We start from the raw sequence: 18,356 nt of genomic DNA, 5'->3' as shown, positions 1-18,356 counted from the left end.
TGTTATTAAACTGTACCTGATTAAACACTGACTGCAGGAGTTCATCTGCTCGAGTGACTGGAATAAAAACTATGTTGGATTGACTTGTAAGAGGCCTGACGTTACTTGGATGAATCGTCTGAGCTATGTGGTACATTTCAAAAATATACACCCTCCATTATACTGTATGTTCTACACATCTATATAACCAGGTTAACCAATAATTAACACAGAGGTCATTATTAAGTTAAATTGTCATTTAAATATGAAAGCATTTCCAACAGCGGACTTAATTTGAATTAAGAGCGGAGCTACAAAGCACTCTCTTCCTCACCACACTCTAACCTGAAGAGGAGAATTAAAAAAAATGCTTTTATATTATTTAAATAATGAATGATGGAACTATTACTCGTTAAAATGACAAGTGGAAGCTGGTTTGTGTCAGTATGGACTCTGCATGGTAAACTCTGCACATGTGGACCAGTGCATAACTTTGTTTACAAAATTGATGTTGATATTTTGCATCATGTCCCTGTATAAAGGTAAAACTCTGTTTGTCAACTTATGATCTAATAACTACAATAAGGTTATTAGAAAGAGCTTTAAGATATCAACTGTACAATAGACCCTTGACTTACCAATTTAATTGGTTTTGAAGGGCTGTTCTTAAGTTAAAATGTTCGTTAGTTAAACCTATTTTTCCCATAAGAAATCATGTAAATAAAATTAATCTGTGCCAGACCTCCCAAACCACCCCCTTACCTAACCTTTCTAATATCTTCAATGGTCTTTTTTGTTATATATATTATTCCTTAATCTTAAATTATAGCATAGACAATACTGTAATAAAAAATAATAAACAACAATACACAGTAGTACTGTACTGTACATAAACACACATCACATTTCAGTACAGTACGTGGGCTGTACCATACACCATAATACATTGTATCTACCAGAAACAACAATAACTCTCATAGTTCTCTATTATTTCCTTCTTTACTTCAATAGTATTGTATTTTGTAGGTGTAATTTCACGAAAGAAAGAATACTTTACTCAGCGGACTTCCTTCTTCTCTCTTATTCAATGTCCCCTCTGTCTGATACACAGTGACAGCTACTGGCAGGAGTAATTATACAACAACAAAAAACTGCGCTTTCTCTGCAGCTTCTCTGGGTGTATTTTTTGTAGAATTTTACTAAATATAAAGAAAACACCGGAAAAACACTGTCCGCTGTCCGAATGTTCACTCACTCACGATATATATATATATATATATATATATATATATATATATATATATATATATATATATACAGTATAGAGAGAGAGAGAGAGAGAAAGAGAGAGACGGTCGGATGTCAACTTGTTTATGACGTCACGTGTTTCGCGAAATTTCGGTTCGTAATCCAAAATTTGTTCGTACATTAAGTTGAAAAAGATCGTTCGTAACCCAAAATGTTTGTACTGTAAACCGTGTAAACTCAATGGTCTACTGTATCTCTATTTAGTATTATTAGCATGCTTTATGTTGATCTTACATGTTTATTTAAACTAAATGTTGGTCTTATGTCTGTAACGCACCTACGTTTTAACTTCTGCAATTTCATATAAAGACAATAAAGCCTTTCTGATTCTGACTATTTGTTATTGACTTCATTTCAAATCAACATTCTGAACTAGTTGATGACATAGTGAGATTTTGGTACAAACACTATGTTTTAATGTGTAATTTCTCTTAATTTAATCAGTTGTGTTAATCAGTTTATGTATTTACCAGTTTATGTAGGCTGTCCAATGTTTTTTTTCCCTTGCCACTGTCACTTTATGAATCATAAAGACTATTCAGGTGAAGTAGATAAGCTCAAGACTGGGAGTTTATCTATATTTCTGCCACTTCTGGTGAAAATGGGATGAAAAACACAAGTGATTAACCATTTCTGGTCAATTACCTCAATCCCATACTGAAAACAAAGTGTGAAAAAATCTATAGAGAAACATAACAGGATAAGGAACACCTGACATCTACTCATTTATGTATTTATTAAATTAGTCAGTCATACGGCAGATGCATATTGCAGAAAAACATTGTCTGGTCTGATGGGTCCGATTTTCTGCTGCAACATGCTGATCGAGGGATCAAACAGCAGGTATAAACAGCACGTCCTAGTCTGTTGAGAGTAGAACCTAATATTAATAATGAGATATTTTACTGTTGAAGCGAGTGAACAAGACATTTCCACTCACAAAATTTATGTTCCCTGGATGTTTTTTTTACTTTCTGTACCATTATGTGTAAACTTTCTAGTTTGATGTATGTAAAAATCCTAGATTAGGTGTTTCTAGTATATGAGAACTAGCCCATCCAGCACCAACAATGAATAAATGAATGAATGAATGAATAAATGCCGTTATTGTCATTGTATATAAAATAAAACAAATGTGTTCTGTGTAACTCCTTGTAAAACAAGAACATGCACTGTCTCAAACACACAACAACTAAGTCCTTAAACCATTAAGGTCAAAAAGTACGTAGAAAAGTAAATAAAAAACGTATATAAATATATATATATATATATTTTTTTCCCACTTTTTTCACCCAAATTTCTCCCCTAATCTAGTCGTGTCCAATAACCCTGAATGCGTCCTCTATACTGATTCGACCCTTCACCGCTGACTGAGGACGCCTCTCAACTGACATAGGCCCCCTCCGGCACGTACAGTCAGTAGACTGCATTTTTCACCTGCACGAGTCAAGTTCATACACCGAACGGGCACTGTGTACGGAGGGCCACACCCCCATAAGCATTATTCCTCAGCCCTGTGCAGGCGCCATCAGTCAGCCAGCAGGGGCCGCAGTTGCACCAGTTATGAGGACCTATGATCCGACTTTTTACACTCTAACCCTGAACAACAGCCAATCGTTGTTCATGCAGCCGCCCAGCCCAGTCGGAAGGCAGAGCTGAGATTCGATACGATGTATTCGAGACCCCAACTCTGGTGCGCTAGCGTACTTTACCGCTGCGCCTCCTGAGCGGCTTTATATATATATATATATATATATACAGTGTATCACAAAAGTGAGTACACCCCTCACATTTCTGCAGATATTTAAGTATATCTTTTCATGGGACAACACTGACAAAATGACACTTTGACACAATGAAAAGTAGTCTGTGTGCAGCTTATATAACAGTGTAAATTTATTCTTCCCTCAAAATAACTCAATATACAGCCATTAATGTCTAAACCACCGGCAACAAAAGTGAGTACACCCCTTAGTGAAAGTTCCTGAAGTGTCAATATTTTGTGTGGCCACCATTATTTCCCAGAACTGCCTTAACTCTCCTGGGCATGGAGTTTACCAGAGCTTCACAGGTTGCCACTGGAATGCTTTTCCACTCCTCCATGACGAAATCACGGAGCTGGCGGATATTTGAGACTTTGCACTCCTCCACCTTCCGCTTGAGGATGCCCCAAAGATGTTCTATTGGGTTTAGGTCTGGAGACATGCTTGGCCAGTCCATCACCTTTACCCTCAGCCTCTTCAATAAAGCAGTGGTCGTCTTAGAGGTGTGTTTGGGGTCATTATCATGCTGGAACACTGCCCTGCGACCCAGTTTCCGGAGGGAGGGGATCATGCTCTGCTTCAGTATTTCACAGTACATATTGGAGTTCATGTGTCCCTCAATGAAATGTAACTCCCCAACACCTGCTGCACCCATGCAGCCCCAGACCATGGCATTCCCACCACCATGCTTGACTGTAGGCATGACACACTTATCTTTGTACTCCTCACCTGATTGCCGCCACACATGCTTGAGACCATCTGAACCAAACAAATTAATCTTGGTCTCATCAGACCATAGGACATGGTTCCAGTAATCCATGTCCTTTGTTGACATGTCTTCAGCAAACTGTTTGTGGGCTTTCTTGTGTAGAGACTTCAGAAGAGGCTTCCTTCTGGGGTGACAGCCATGCAGACCAATTTGATGTAGTGTGCGGCGTATGGTCTGAGCACTGACAGGCTGACCCCCCACCTTTTCAATCTCTGCAGCAATGCTGACAGCACTCCTGCGCCTATCTTTCAAAGACAGCAGTTGGATGTGACGCTGAGCACGTGCACTCAGCTTCTTTGGACGACCAACGCGAGGTCTGTTCTGAGTGGACCCTGCTCTTTTAAAACGCTGGATGATCTTGGCCACTGTGCTGCAGCTCAGTTTCAGGGTGTTGGCAATCTTCTTGTAGCCTTGGCCATCTTCATGTAGCGCAACAATTCGTCTTTTAAGATCCTCAGAGAGTTCTTTGCCATGAGGTGCCATGTTGGAACTTTCAGTGACCAGTATGAGAGAGTGTGAGAGCTGTACTACTAAATTGAACACACCTGCTCCCTATGCACACCTGAGACCTAGTAACACTAACAAATCACATGACATTTTGGAGGGAAAATGACAAGCAGTGCTCAATTTGGACATTTAGGGGTGTAGTCTCTTAGGGGTGTACTCACTTTTGTTGCCGGTGGTTTAGACATTAATGGCTGTATATTGAGTTATTTTGAGGGAAGAATAAATTTACACTGTTATATAAGCTGCACACAGACTACTTTTCATTGTGTCAAAGTGTCATTTTGTCAGTGTTGTCCCATGAAAAGATATACTTAAATATCTGCAGAAATGTGAGGGGTGTACTCACTTTTGTGATACACTGTATATCTATCTATCTATTGTTTATCTATATATCTATCTGTCTGTCTGTCTGTCGGTCTGTCTGTCTGTTTGTCTATCTATCTGTCTGTCTGTCTGTCTATCTAACCTAATCTAATCTAATCTAATGTAATCTAATCCAGTCTATAGGTATACCTAGTGGTTAAAATGTACACACTTTCTAAAGCAGGTTAGATGTTAATATGACAATATCCCCACACCCTTTACCTAAATTAGTTTTTGCATCCTGAGGACCGGAGATGCCTCTGAATCAGACAGGACTGGCATCAACTGTTGCCAAGGCTATTAGTAAAATCTAGTTGGTCTCACAACAGGCTGATTTTAATTACTTTGTGTGTGTTTACTTTGTTACAGCTTTCAAAGTAAAATCATTTTTTCTCTCTTCTTGATGTTTCATTTCTTGACATTCACTCCCACCTCTAGTGTTTGATATGTTGTGTGATGCTTTATTTTTAGATCATCACATTTTACCAGTGTTTGCTTCTTTTTCTTTGAGCTTTTCCCTTCTGACATCTTTGAATCTTTGAAACAGCACTTATTCCTTTATTTATTTATCTTTATTTAACTTATTAAACAATTGAGAACTGATTTGGATGGCTTGGATCAATATTATTCATTAAGAAACTAAATATATATATATATATATATATATATATATATATATATATATATATATATATATACAGGGGTTGGACAAAATAACTGAAACACCTGGTTTTAGACCACAATAATTTATTAGTATGGTGTAGGGCCTCCTTTTGCGGCCAATACAGCGACAATCCGTCTTGGAAATGACATATACAAGTCCTGCACAGTGGTCAGAGGGATTTTAAGCCATTCTTCTTGCAGGATAATGGCCAGGTCACTACGTGATGCTGGTGGAGGAAAACGTTTCCTGACTCGCTTCTCCAAAACACCCCAAAGTGGCTCAATAATATTTAGATCTGGTGACTGTGCAGGCCATGGGAGATGTTCAACTTCACTTTCATGTTCATCAAACCAATCTTTCACCAGTCTTGCTGTGTGTATTGGTGCATTGTCATCCTGATACACGGCACCGCCATTGGATGCACATGGTCCTCCAGAATGGTTCGGTAGTCCTTGGCAGTGACGCGCCCATCTAGCACAAGTATTGGGCCAAGGGAATGCCATGATATGGCAGCCCAAACCATCACTGATCCACCCCCATGCTTCACTCTGGGCATGCAACAGTCTGGGTGGTACGCTTCTTTGGGGCTTCTCCACACCGTAACTCTCCCGGATGTGGGGAAAACAGTAAAGGTGGACTCATCAGAGAACAATACATGTTTCACATTGTCCACAGCCCAAGATTTGCGCTCCTTGCACCATTGAAACCGACGTTTGGCATTGGCACGAGTGACCAAAGGTTTGGCTATAGCAGCCCGGCCGTGTATATTGACCCTGTGGAGCTCCCGACGGACAGTTCTGGTGGAAACAGGAGAGTTGAGGTGCACATTTAATTCTGCCGTGATTTGGGCAGCCGTGGTTTTATGTTTTTTGGATACAATCCGGGTTAGCACCCGAACAGCCCTTTCAGACAGCTTCCTCTTGCGTCCACAGTTAATCCTGTTGGATGTGGTTTGTCCTTCTTGGTGGTATGCTGACATTACCCTGGATACCGTGGCTCTTGATACATCACAAAGACTTGCTGTCTTGGTCACAGATGCGCCAGCAAGACGTGCACCAACAATTTGTCCTCTTTTGAACTCTGGTATGTCACCCATAATGTTGTGTGCATTGCAATATTTTGAGCAAAACTGTGCTCTTACCCTGCTAATTGAACCTTCACACTCTGCTCTTACTGGTGCAATGTGCAATTAATGAAGATTGGCCACCAGACTGGTCCAATTTAGCCATGAAATCTCCCACACTAAAATGACAGGTGTTTCAGTTATTTTGTCCAACCCCTTGTATATATATATATATATACAGTATATACTGTATATATTAATTAAGGTTGCATGGTGGGTAGCACAGTCTTCTCACAGCAAGAAGGTCCTGGGTTCAATTCCCAACTGGACTTAATATATTATTTCTGGTCTATGAGGGTTTTCTTCAGGTGGTCCGGTTTTTTCCCACAGTCCAAAGACATGCAGTCAGGCTAATTGGAGACACTAAAATTGCCCTAGGTGTGTGTGTTTGCCCTGTGATGGACTGGTGACCTGTCTTGGGTGTTTCCTGTCTTCCGCCCAGAGAATTGGACCCACCACGACCCTGAATTGGTTAAAGTGGTAGTACTGCATCAATAAAAAATTAGATTTAACACATCTGGAATCACACAAGCTTAGATGTGAAGGGGCCAGATTTATTGTGAAGAACCGACACAAGTCTGTGCTAAAGGTTTCCAATAGTAAGAGTCCATGGTAGAGTAGAATCATCAGGCTGTGTTATACAGCTGCATGGCAGAGCAGCCTCAGAGGGATGAGGTTACACAAACTGACCTTGCAGCGCCAAGAAACGAGATGGAAGGAGCAAGAGTTATCATGCGGATGAAATTTCCTTCAAATGCCCTGATTAAATAAATTGATTTCTGTATCTCTCATGGAGGACCCTGACTGTCCCAATATGCATGAAATGAGTTATGCGACCCTCTTTCCGAATATAAGAAATGCAGAACGGAGTTGGTGAGGTTTCCTAGTTTATGGAAATGAAACAGAACCGCCTGTTGGTTGTATAATTTACTATTTTACCAGATTGTTTTCATCAAAACGACATTTAGTCTGCTGTTGTAATTGCTTTTTTATGTTAATTAAACCAAATTTAGCCATTTAGCTGGAAGATGTGTAATATGAGTAGAGATTAAATGAAGCTACGGTCAACACTTTCGATTAGCATAATATGCTGTGTAGTGGGTAACCTAAAGCCTTTGATGTTCCCCTGTAAATGTAGGTTATTTTATTTTTGGAAAATCAAATGAAATACTGTTTTTTTACATTAGTTGTCCCAAGGACAGGAGTATTAAGTTTAAGTGGGCTAAACAAATCCACATTTTAGCTACTACATCAAAGCAAATGTCATTACCACAGTACTTTGAAGTAAACTCCCTTATACTTAATTATAGGCATCGTTTATTACTGTGTATTTCTTAAACTGGTGTGTACACTGATCAGCCATAACATTAAAACCACCTCCTTGTTTCTACACTCAATGACTCACCATATAGGAGCACTTTGTAGTTCTACAATTACAATAACCATCTGTTTCCCTGCATGCTTTGTTAGCCCCCTTTCATGCTGTTCTTCGATGGTCAGGACCCCCACAGGACCACTACAGAGTAGGTATTATTTGGGTGGTGGATCATTCTCAGCACTGCAGTGTTAGTGTGTGTTGTGCTGGTATAACTGGATCAGACACAGCAATGCTGCTGGAGTTTTTAAACACCTCACTGTCACTGCTGGACTGAGAATAGATGATGGACCAACCAAAAACATCCAGCCAACAGTGCCCCATGGGCAGCGTCCTGTGACCACTGATGAAGGTCTAGAAGATGACCGACTCAAACAGCAGCAATAGATGAGCGATCGTCTCTGACTTTACATCTACAAGGTGGACCAACTAGGTAGGAGTGTCTAATAGAGTGAACAGTGAGTGGACACGGTATTTAAAAACTCCAGCAGCACTGCTGTGTCTGATCCACTCATACCAGCACAACACACACTAACACACCACCACCATGTCATTGTCACTGCAGTGCTGAGAATGATCCACCACCTAAATAATACCTACTCTGTAGTGGTCCTGTGGGGGGCCTGACCATTGAAGAACAGGGTGAAAGCAGGTTAAAAGGTATGTCAATAAATAAATGGACTACAGTCAGTAATTGTAGAACTACAAAGTGCTTCTATATAGTAAGTGGAGCTGATAAGTGTAGAAACAAGGAGGTGGTTTTAATGTTATGGCTGTTCAGTGTATGTCTTAATTCAAATCAGAAGAATGTTATGGCTAGAAGCTTTCCTCCTTAGCTCAAAACTGTGATTTTTAAATGGTTAACTCATCTGTAATGGCTAAATCTAATTATAATTATATAAACTTTTGTAATGTGTATTTATTTATCAGAACACAACGGTCATGATGTTCCATTTAAAACAGAAATTTGCCCAGGACTTCAATCAGAAATCAATGTGTCTGGCTGGATCTTTCAGCTAACTCCTAAATTATTTAATAGACAGTTTTATTCAATATTTTTTGGTTCTCATTCCACAAATTTGGCACCAATGTCCAAAAAACATAATTAAACTCATCTTTTAAAGCAACAGGATTAAAGTACCTATGTCCTATACATAATAAATACCTTTGACAGCACAACAGGACTCTTTTATATGATACTTGTCAGTATACACCAATCAGACAACATTATGACCACCTTCCTAATATTGTGTTGGTCTCCCTTTTGCTGCCAAAACAGCCCTGACCCATCGAGGCATGGACTCCTCAGGTGTGCTGTTATTTCTGGCACCAAGATGTTAGCAGCAGATCCTTTAACTCCTGTAAGTTGTGAGGTGGGGTCTCCATGGATCGGACTTGTTTGTCCGGCACATCTTACAGATGCTCGATTGGATTGAGATCTGGGGAATTTGGAGGCCAAGTCAACACCTCCTGAACCATTTTTGCCATAGTACAGTAGCTCGCCGGTTTAACACAGTTCCTTCCTTGGACCACTTTTGATAGATACTGACCACTGCAGAGTGGAACAACTCCACAAGATGCTCTGACCCAGTCGTCTAGCCATCACAATTTGGCCCTTGCTATTTTTCCAGCTTCTAACATCAACTTTGAGGATAAAATGTTCACTTGCTGCCTAATATACCCCACCCACTAACAGGTGCCGTGATGAAGAGATAATCAGTGTTATTCACTTTACCTGTCAGTGGTCATAATGTTATGCCTGGTCGGTGTAATATAGACATTAATGTACATATTCAGATTTCCTCCCACCTTTCCAACACATCCAAAAGGTAAATTAGCTTCACTTTATTATATATTAAATACATAAGATTTAAAGGCCTCTTCAAACAGTACAGCCTGTGGTTAAATACTGAAATCCGAAACCACCTTTCTGGACCACAATCTGTGCAATAAAGCTAGCCCACACCACAGTCATCACAGTTAAACACATAGAATAACAGTTAAATGTGCTATGAACCTAAAATAACATTTCTATTATTAGTGCGATGGAGCTTTGTTGCTAGGTGCTATGCTGTATTGTCAAGACACGAGTCCTTATTTCTGCATACCATGTTGCTATATAATTAAAAAGTATATTATAAAGGAATACAACATGTTCGGCGGAGAGGTTTAAAAATAATGTACAGTTAGCTGAAAACTTTACGTTCTGCTTATAGCAAAGCAGTCTGCTAACAATTACCCATGTTCCTTTACATTTAATGTTGTGGAATGTCTGCAAACCATCCTGTGGTTTCTATTTCAGCAATAGTCAATTACCAATCTTACCAACATTAATCTGTGTTTTTTCTCTCTTATTTAATGCCTGGTAACAAATCTGCATCTTTCTCTTTTTTATGCCTATTATGAATATTATTTTAAAAACATATACAGTGGTACCTTGAAAGTGTTTTTCCCACAAGAATGTATGGAAAACCTGTTAATGCATTCCATGGTCCCATGGACTTGCATATATTTTAGGCTAATGTAAATTAATAGGGTTGTTTTTGACACTTATACACTAAAAATAACACCAAATATAATATAAAATCACTTTAAAAACAGTTAGAAATCAATAAAAATACAATAAAATAATACTTTTACTTCTTTATTGTTTCCTTACGCTTCTTAATCGTGGAGATGCTTGATCTTGAAATACTGTATTTCGTTCAGTAAAGGCACATTCACATGAGAACACCTATTTTTCCCATAAGAAATCATGTAAATAAAATTAATCTGTGCCAGACCTCCCAAACCACCCCCTTACCTAACCTTTCTAATATCTTCAATGGTCTTTTTTGTTATATATATTATTCCTTAATCTTAAATTATAGCATAGACAATACTGTAATAAAAAATAATAAACAACAATACACAGTAGTACTGTACTGTACATAAACACACATCACATTTCAGTACAGTACGTGGGCTGTACCATACACCATAATACATTGTATCTACCAGAAACAACAATAACTCTCATAGTTCTCTATTATTTCCTTCTTTACTTCAATAGTATTGTATTTTGTAGGTGTAATTTCACGAAAGAAAGAATACTTTACTCAGCGGACTTCCTTCTTCTCTCTTATTCAATGTCCCCTCTGTCTGATACACAGTGACAGCTACTGGCAGGAGTAATTATACAACAACAAAAAACTGCGCTTTCTCTGCAGCTTCTCTGGGTGTATTTTTTGTAGAATTTTACTAAATATAAAGAAAACACCGGAAAAACACTGTCCGCTGTCCGAATGTTCACTCACTCACGATATATATATATATATATATATATATATATATATATATATATATATATATATATATACAGTATAGAGAGAGAGAGAGAGAGAAAGAGAGAGACGGTCGGATGTCAACTTGTTTATGACGTCACGTGTTTCGCGAAATTTCGGTTCGTAATCCAAAATTTGTTCGTACATTAAGTTGAAAAAGATCGTTCGTAACCCAAAATGTTTGTACTGTAAACCGTGTAAACTCAATGGTCTACTGTATCTCTATTTAGTATTATTAGCATGCTTTATGTTGATCTTACATGTTTATTTAAACTAAATGTTGGTCTTATGTCTGTAACGCACCTACGTTTTAACTTCTGCAATTTCATATAAAGACAATAAAGCCTTTCTGATTCTGACTATTTGTTATTGACTTCATTTCAAATCAACATTCTGAACTAGTTGATGACATAGTGAGATTTTGGTACAAACACTATGTTTTAATGTGTAATTTCTCTTAATTTAATCAGTTGTGTTAATCAGTTTATGTATTTACCAGTTTATGTAGGCTGTCCAATGTTTTTTTTCCCTTGCCACTGTCACTTTATGAATCATAAAGACTATTCAGGTGAAGTAGATAAGCTCAAGACTGGGAGTTTATCTATATTTCTGCCACTTCTGGTGAAAATGGGATGAAAAACACAAGTGATTAACCATTTCTGGTCAATTACCTCAATCCCATACTGAAAACAAAGTGTGAAAAAATCTATAGAGAAACATAACAGGATAAGGAACACCTGACATCTACTCATTTATGTATTTATTAAATTAGTCAGTCATACGGCAGATGCATATTGCAGAAAAACATTGTCTGGTCTGATGGGTCCGATTTTCTGCTGCAACATGCTGATCGAGGGATCAAACAGCAGGTATAAACAGCACGTCCTAGTCTGTTGAGAGTAGAACCTAATATTAATAATGAGATATTTTACTGTTGAAGCGAGTGAACAAGACATTTCCACTCACAAAATTTATGTTCCCTGGATGTTTTTTTTACTTTCTGTACCATTATGTGTAAACTTTCTAGTTTGATGTATGTAAAAATCCTAGATTAGGTGTTTCTAGTATATGAGAACTAGCCCATCCAGCACCAACAATGAATAAATGAATGAATGAATGAATAAATGCCGTTATTGTCATTGTATATAAAATAAAACAAATGTGTTCTGTGTAACTCCTTGTAAAACAAGAACATGCACTGTCTCAAACACACAACAACTAAGTCCTTAAACCATTAAGGTCAAAAAGTACGTAGAAAAGTAAATAAAAAACGTATATAAATATATATATATATATATTTTTTTCCCACTTTTTTCACCCAAATTTCTCCCCTAATCTAGTCGTGTCCAATAACCCTGAATGCGTCCTCTATACTGATTCGACCCTTCACCGCTGACTGAGGACGCCTCTCAACTGACATAGGCCCCCTCCGGCACGTACAGTCAGTAGACTGCATTTTTCACCTGCACGAGTCAAGTTCATACACCGAACGGGCACTGTGTACGGAGGGCCACACCCCCATAAGCATTATTCCTCAGCCCTGTGCAGGCGCCATCAGTCAGCCAGCAGGGGCCGCAGTTGCACCAGTTATGAGGACCTATGATCCGACTTTTTACACTCTAACCCTGAACAACAGCCAATCGTTGTTCATGCAGCCGCCCAGCCCAGTCGGAAGGCAGAGCTGAGATTCGATACGATGTATTCGAGACCCCAACTCTGGTGCGCTAGCGTACTTTACCGCTGCGCCTCCTGAGCGGCTTTATATATATATATATATATATATACAGTGTATCACAAAAGTGAGTACACCCCTCACATTTCTGCAGATATTTAAGTATATCTTTTCATGGGACAACACTGACAAAATGACACTTTGACACAATGAAAAGTAGTCTGTGTGCAGCTTATATAACAGTGTAAATTTATTCTTCCCTCAAAATAACTCAATATACAGCCATTAATGTCTAAACCACCGGCAACAAAAGTGAGTACACCCCTTAGTGAAAGTTCCTGAAGTGTCAATATTTTGTGTGGCCACCATTATTTCCCAGAACTGCCTTAACTCTCCTGGGCATGGAGTTTACCAGAGCTTCACAGGTTGCCACTGGAATGCTTTTCCACTCCTCCATGACGAAATCACGGAGCTGGCGGATATTTGAGACTTTGCACTCCTCCACCTTCCGCTTGAGGATGCCCCAAAGATGTTCTATTGGGTTTAGGTCTGGAGACATGCTTGGCCAGTCCATCACCTTTACCCTCAGCCTCTTCAATAAAGCAGTGGTCGTCTTAGAGGTGTGTTTGGGGTCATTATCATGCTGGAACACTGCCCTGCGACCCAGTTTCCGGAGGGAGGGGATCATGCTCTGCTTCAGTATTTCACAGTACATATTGGAGTTCATGTGTCCCTCAATGAAATGTAACTCCCCAACACCTGCTGCACCCATGCAGCCCCAGACCATGGCATTCCCACCACCATGCTTGACTGTAGGCATGACACACTTATCTTTGTACTCCTCACCTGATTGCCGCCACACATGCTTGAGACCATCTGAACCAAACAAATTAATCTTGGTCTCATCAGACCATAGGACATGGTTCCAGTAATCCATGTCCTTTGTTGACATGTCTTCAGCAAACTGTTTGTGGGCTTTCTTGTGTAGAGACTTCAGAAGAGGCTTCCTTCTGGGGTGACAGCCATGCAGACCAATTTGATGTAGTGTGCGGCGTATGGTCTGAGCACTGACAGGCTGACCCCCCACCTTTTCAATCTCTGCAGCAATGCTGACAGCACTCCTGCGCCTATCTTTCAAAGACAGCAGTTGGATGTGACGCTGAGCACGTGCACTCAGCTTCTTTGGACGACCAACGCGAGGTCTGTTCTGAGTGGACCCTGCTCTTTTAAAACGCTGGATGATCTTGGCCACTGTGCTGCAGCTCAGTTTCAGGGTGTTGGCAATCTTCTTGTAGCCTTGGCCATCTTCATGTAGCGCAACAATTCGTCTTTTAAGATCCTCAGAGAGTTCTTTGCCATGAGGTGCCATGTTGGAACTTTCAGTGACCAGTATGAGAGAGTGTGAGAGCTGTACTACTAAATTGAACACACCTGCTCCCTATGCACACCTGAGACCTAGTAACACTAACAAATCACATGACATTTTGGAGGGAAAATGACAAGCAGTGCTCAATTTGGACATTTAGGGGTGTAGTCTCTTAGGGGTGTACTCACTTTTGTTGCCGGTGGTTTAGACATTAATGGCTGTATATTGAGTTATTTTGAGGGAAGAATAAATTTACACTGTTATATAAGCTGCACACAGACTACTTTTCATTGTGTCAAAGTGTCATTTTGTCAGTGTTGTCCCATGAAAAGATATACTTAAATATCTGCAGAAATGTGAGGGGTGTACTCACTTTTGTGATACACTGTATATATATTTAAATAGTCTGGTGCGAGTACACTCTTCTTTTCCCTTATTTGTGCTATTTACCTTTTAAAATTTTCTTTTGAGGTTGTTGTTTTACTGTTTGTAGGGAGTTTTACTGATTAGTTAGGGATTTTATACTTAGTTTTTGTCTGACTATAGATCTGGACCTCTTGACCCCTGATTGGGCAAAACCATTAGATAAAAAACCAATTAAATATGTCAAAAAGAGTTGTGACTTCTATAAATAGGACTATTCATTCATTAACTGTTTGTTTTACCATTGATTTATCCTATTCAGTGGGTATGATTCACTGAGAGAAAGGTAGAAAATACCCTGGACAGGTTGCTAGTCCATCACAGGGCAACCACACACACATGCACGTCTTTGGACTGTGGGAGGAAACTGGAGGACCCAGACTGCTCCACCTGGGAATCAAATCCAGGACCTTTTTGCTGTGACATGACCGTGCTACCCACCGAGCCAACGTGCCGCCCTACAAACAACTATTGCTATTAAAAAGCTAGAGGCGTAATAAACAAGTGTAAGCTTTAAATGGAGACAGTTCTGGAAACTTGTGATGATCTCACCCCTTAAGACACTTGATGTTAAAACAGATTTAAGAAGCAGAAACGACTCCATGCAACTTTAATACCCGATTACATGTGCCTCCCTGCCTGCCACACAGCTTAATCAGCTCTGCACTTGACATGTTTCATGGTGACACGCTCTCAGTATACGGTGACCTTTCATGCAAGCAGAGACTCATTGGGCCCTTGAGGGCAATTTAGAAGCGGGCGAGCCTGAGGAAGACAAATCCGTAATGGCTACCCGAGCTATTTGGGACACTGATTTTATCGCGAGGCACCTGCCACCTGCTAGCTTTACTGCATCTCGGTGTCCGTACAGCCAAAATCATTACTGTCAATCATAGAGACGGGCTGCTATTTACACACGAGCGCTGGTGCAAAACAGAACGCCAACTTAAAAGGAATGACACCAATAAATCTGGGAACTCATTTAGCCTTTGGAAGAAAGAGGATTTAAAACATGGAATATGTGTTTTGAGGGATTTGCTGGCAACAATGCTTTGTGCCTCAGGCTAGCATGAATGGTTGGCGCAAAAAGACTAGCTCAATTCTTGTGGCTGGATTGACTGGTGGAGAAATTTAAAAACACTTATGAAAGCAGGGGGTGAATCATCCCAATTTGTTTCACAGCTGTAAGAGTGTGTGAGCGTGTAGTAAAGTGTGTGTCACATGCCTAAAGGTCAGCACTAGCACCATTGAGGACATAACACACCAGACTAATGTTCATTTGCTCATTCTTGCTCAATCTAGTGAGCTCTCTACATAGAGAAAAAGGCTGTCCAAATTCTTAGATGCCTTAAAATGCTGCCTACTAAGGTGCCTTAATTCTAATTGATAATCTGACTGAATAACTAGGGAGCATCCGATGAAGCCAATTCCCAGCATTCAATGTAGCACAACTTTTTTTTCAATTTTTTTCTATTTATTAAGCGTAGTCAATTCGTCTTCCGCTGCTGTGGATCCCTGACTGTGTTTGAAGAGGGTATATTGCTGCTCATGTGCACTCTGACACGTGCACAGTCCTAGCAGACCCCTCCTTTACAGCCATGCTTCTGCACAGACGCCTCGGTCTGCTAACCAGGGTCCTTGCACAGCGTTTGAAGACCCCACCCACTTGTTCCGATCATTTCCCCACCCAGCAGACACGGCGCCCAATTTGTGTCTGCTTCAGGCACTGCCAATTATGCCCGCTAGATGGCACCCAGTCGACCGGTAGCGCTGGTGTGCTAGCAGAATATCCCGCTGTGCCACCTGGGTCTCATTGATTTTTTATGTAAATAAAAATGTACAAGTGTCATTTATTTGCACATTTAGGCTTGTCAGTGACAGTTTAACCATTTCAGTACACAGAGGGAGATGTTAGCTGGCATGATAGTGGGTTGTGTCGCCTCAGCCCGTTGGTTTAAATGGCCTGAGGCTAACTGTGTTAGCTTAGGAAGCGAAAACTGCGGTGACGTATGTAGTGTGTCTGAATAACCTGCCTTATAAGTCGATGTCTAATTAGAATCCTTTTTACTTAGGAAGCTGCCTAGGTAGGCAGTAGGCAGCAAGGCAGCTCACTAGGTTTTCAAACAGACCCATGGTCTGTTTTACTACCGTTTTTGTCCTACTAAGGGTTGCACTGGGTGATGGGTAGGAAACACCCTGGACAAGTCACCAGTCCATCATTGGGTACACACACATTCATTCATTTTCTTATCCGCTTATCCAATTAGGGTCACGAGGGGGGTGCTGGAGCCTATCCCAGCTTTTCAATGGCCGCAAGGCACACAGTAACACCCTGTACGGGACGCCAGTCCATCGCAGGGCAGACAAACATACATACACACACACACACACACACACATTCACTTATAGGGCAATTCAGTATCTCCAATTAACCTGACTGCATGTTCTTGGACTGTGGGAGGAAACCGGAGCTCCCAAAGGAAACCCACGCAGACACGAGGAGAACATGCAAACTCCACACAGAAAGGACACGGGGTTCGACCCCACCAAGGACCTTCTTGCTGTGAGGTGACAGTGCTACCCACTAAGCCACCGTGCCGCCCCACACACATTCACACCTAGGGCAATTTTTAGTAGCTTCAATTATTGTAAACTGTTGTAACTCTTTAGACTGTTGGAGGAAACCCACACAGACACAGGGAAAACATGCAAAGTTTATCGGACAGCTCCACCTGGGAATCGAACCCTTGCTGTGAGGCAAAAGTGCTACCAACTTCCCTACCAATGTCTGTTATCAATATCAATGAACAAGATGTGCCTTTGTCAGCTAGATTCTTCTGCTGAAAGGTTTTCTTTCTCTCTATAATAATGCAAGATATTTTTAATATGCAGAAAAAATGACAATCACTCTAAAACTCCCATAAAAAGGTGCATTTATGAATACTTGTTACAAACAAGAGCTGTGCTGAATTATCCAACCCAGGCCTTCATTTCCATAACGCAGCACAGAAACGCTCCAGGTTCAAAGAGACACCAGTTCTAAGCAGAAAATTACCAAGCAACAAAATTGGTTCCCTAAAAGCTCATTACAATAAAAACGCATCCCGCCCGTCCAGTCTGCTATGCAAATTCAGCCTAGAAATCCCGTGAGTGGTTCAGAAGAGGATGCTGGGTACTCACCGTTTTCAGTGTTCTCGTGCTCGGTGTCGGTTAGAGTCAGGTTAGAGTTGGCTCTGCTGGACAGACACGAACTTCGCCCAGACTTTATGTTCGCTCTGCCCCACAGCCGGACGGCGTCCTCGGGGGACACGATTCCGTCCGTCTCGGTGTCTGCGTCCGAGCCCACGCTGAGTGAATAGTCGCGGTGGGGCATGGTCATTTCTGACCGGTAGGCTGCCACGCGAGGAGGCACGGGGTCACCGAAGCCAAACTCTCGCAAGGAGTAATCCGCTCCTAGACAGAAAGGGTAGAAAGCATCAGAGCCTTAGTGCATGAGCATAATTATTTTAGTATGTGCTTAGCATGTAAACACGTGCTGACAATTCAAACATGTACCAGGTGTGGACAAAATATTGGTGAATAGTCAAATATCTTGATAAGTTCAAGAATGCAAACTTGCTACAGACATCAAGGGACATCTACACATGTCTAGAAGTGACACCTAGCATGTGGTGGGCGTGGCTTATCGGATCCACAGGAAAAAAGGTGGCTTCAAGCAGGA

At 40.6% G+C, this 18,356-nt stretch overlaps 1 protein-coding gene across 1 annotated transcript in view; it reads right to left on the bottom strand.

Moving 5' to 3' along the window:
- The window catches only part of tenm4 (teneurin transmembrane protein 4), a 349,240-nt gene that overhangs the window by 228,183 nt on the left and 102,701 nt on the right, over window positions 1-18,356 (bottom strand). The window contains exon 3 of the mRNA XM_063016253.1: window positions 17,816-18,088. Coding sequence (XP_062872323.1) covers window positions 17,816-18,088 — 273 coding nt within the window. The remainder of the gene's footprint in view (window positions 1-17,815; window positions 18,089-18,356) is intronic.

Source organism: Trichomycterus rosablanca, chromosome 20 (assembly GCF_030014385.1).
Source record: "Trichomycterus rosablanca isolate fTriRos1 chromosome 20, fTriRos1.hap1, whole genome shotgun sequence".
In the NCBI taxonomy this organism is placed as follows: Eukaryota; Metazoa; Chordata; class Actinopteri; order Siluriformes; family Trichomycteridae; genus Trichomycterus; species Trichomycterus rosablanca.
This window is presented reverse-complemented; position numbering and strand designations above follow the sequence as displayed.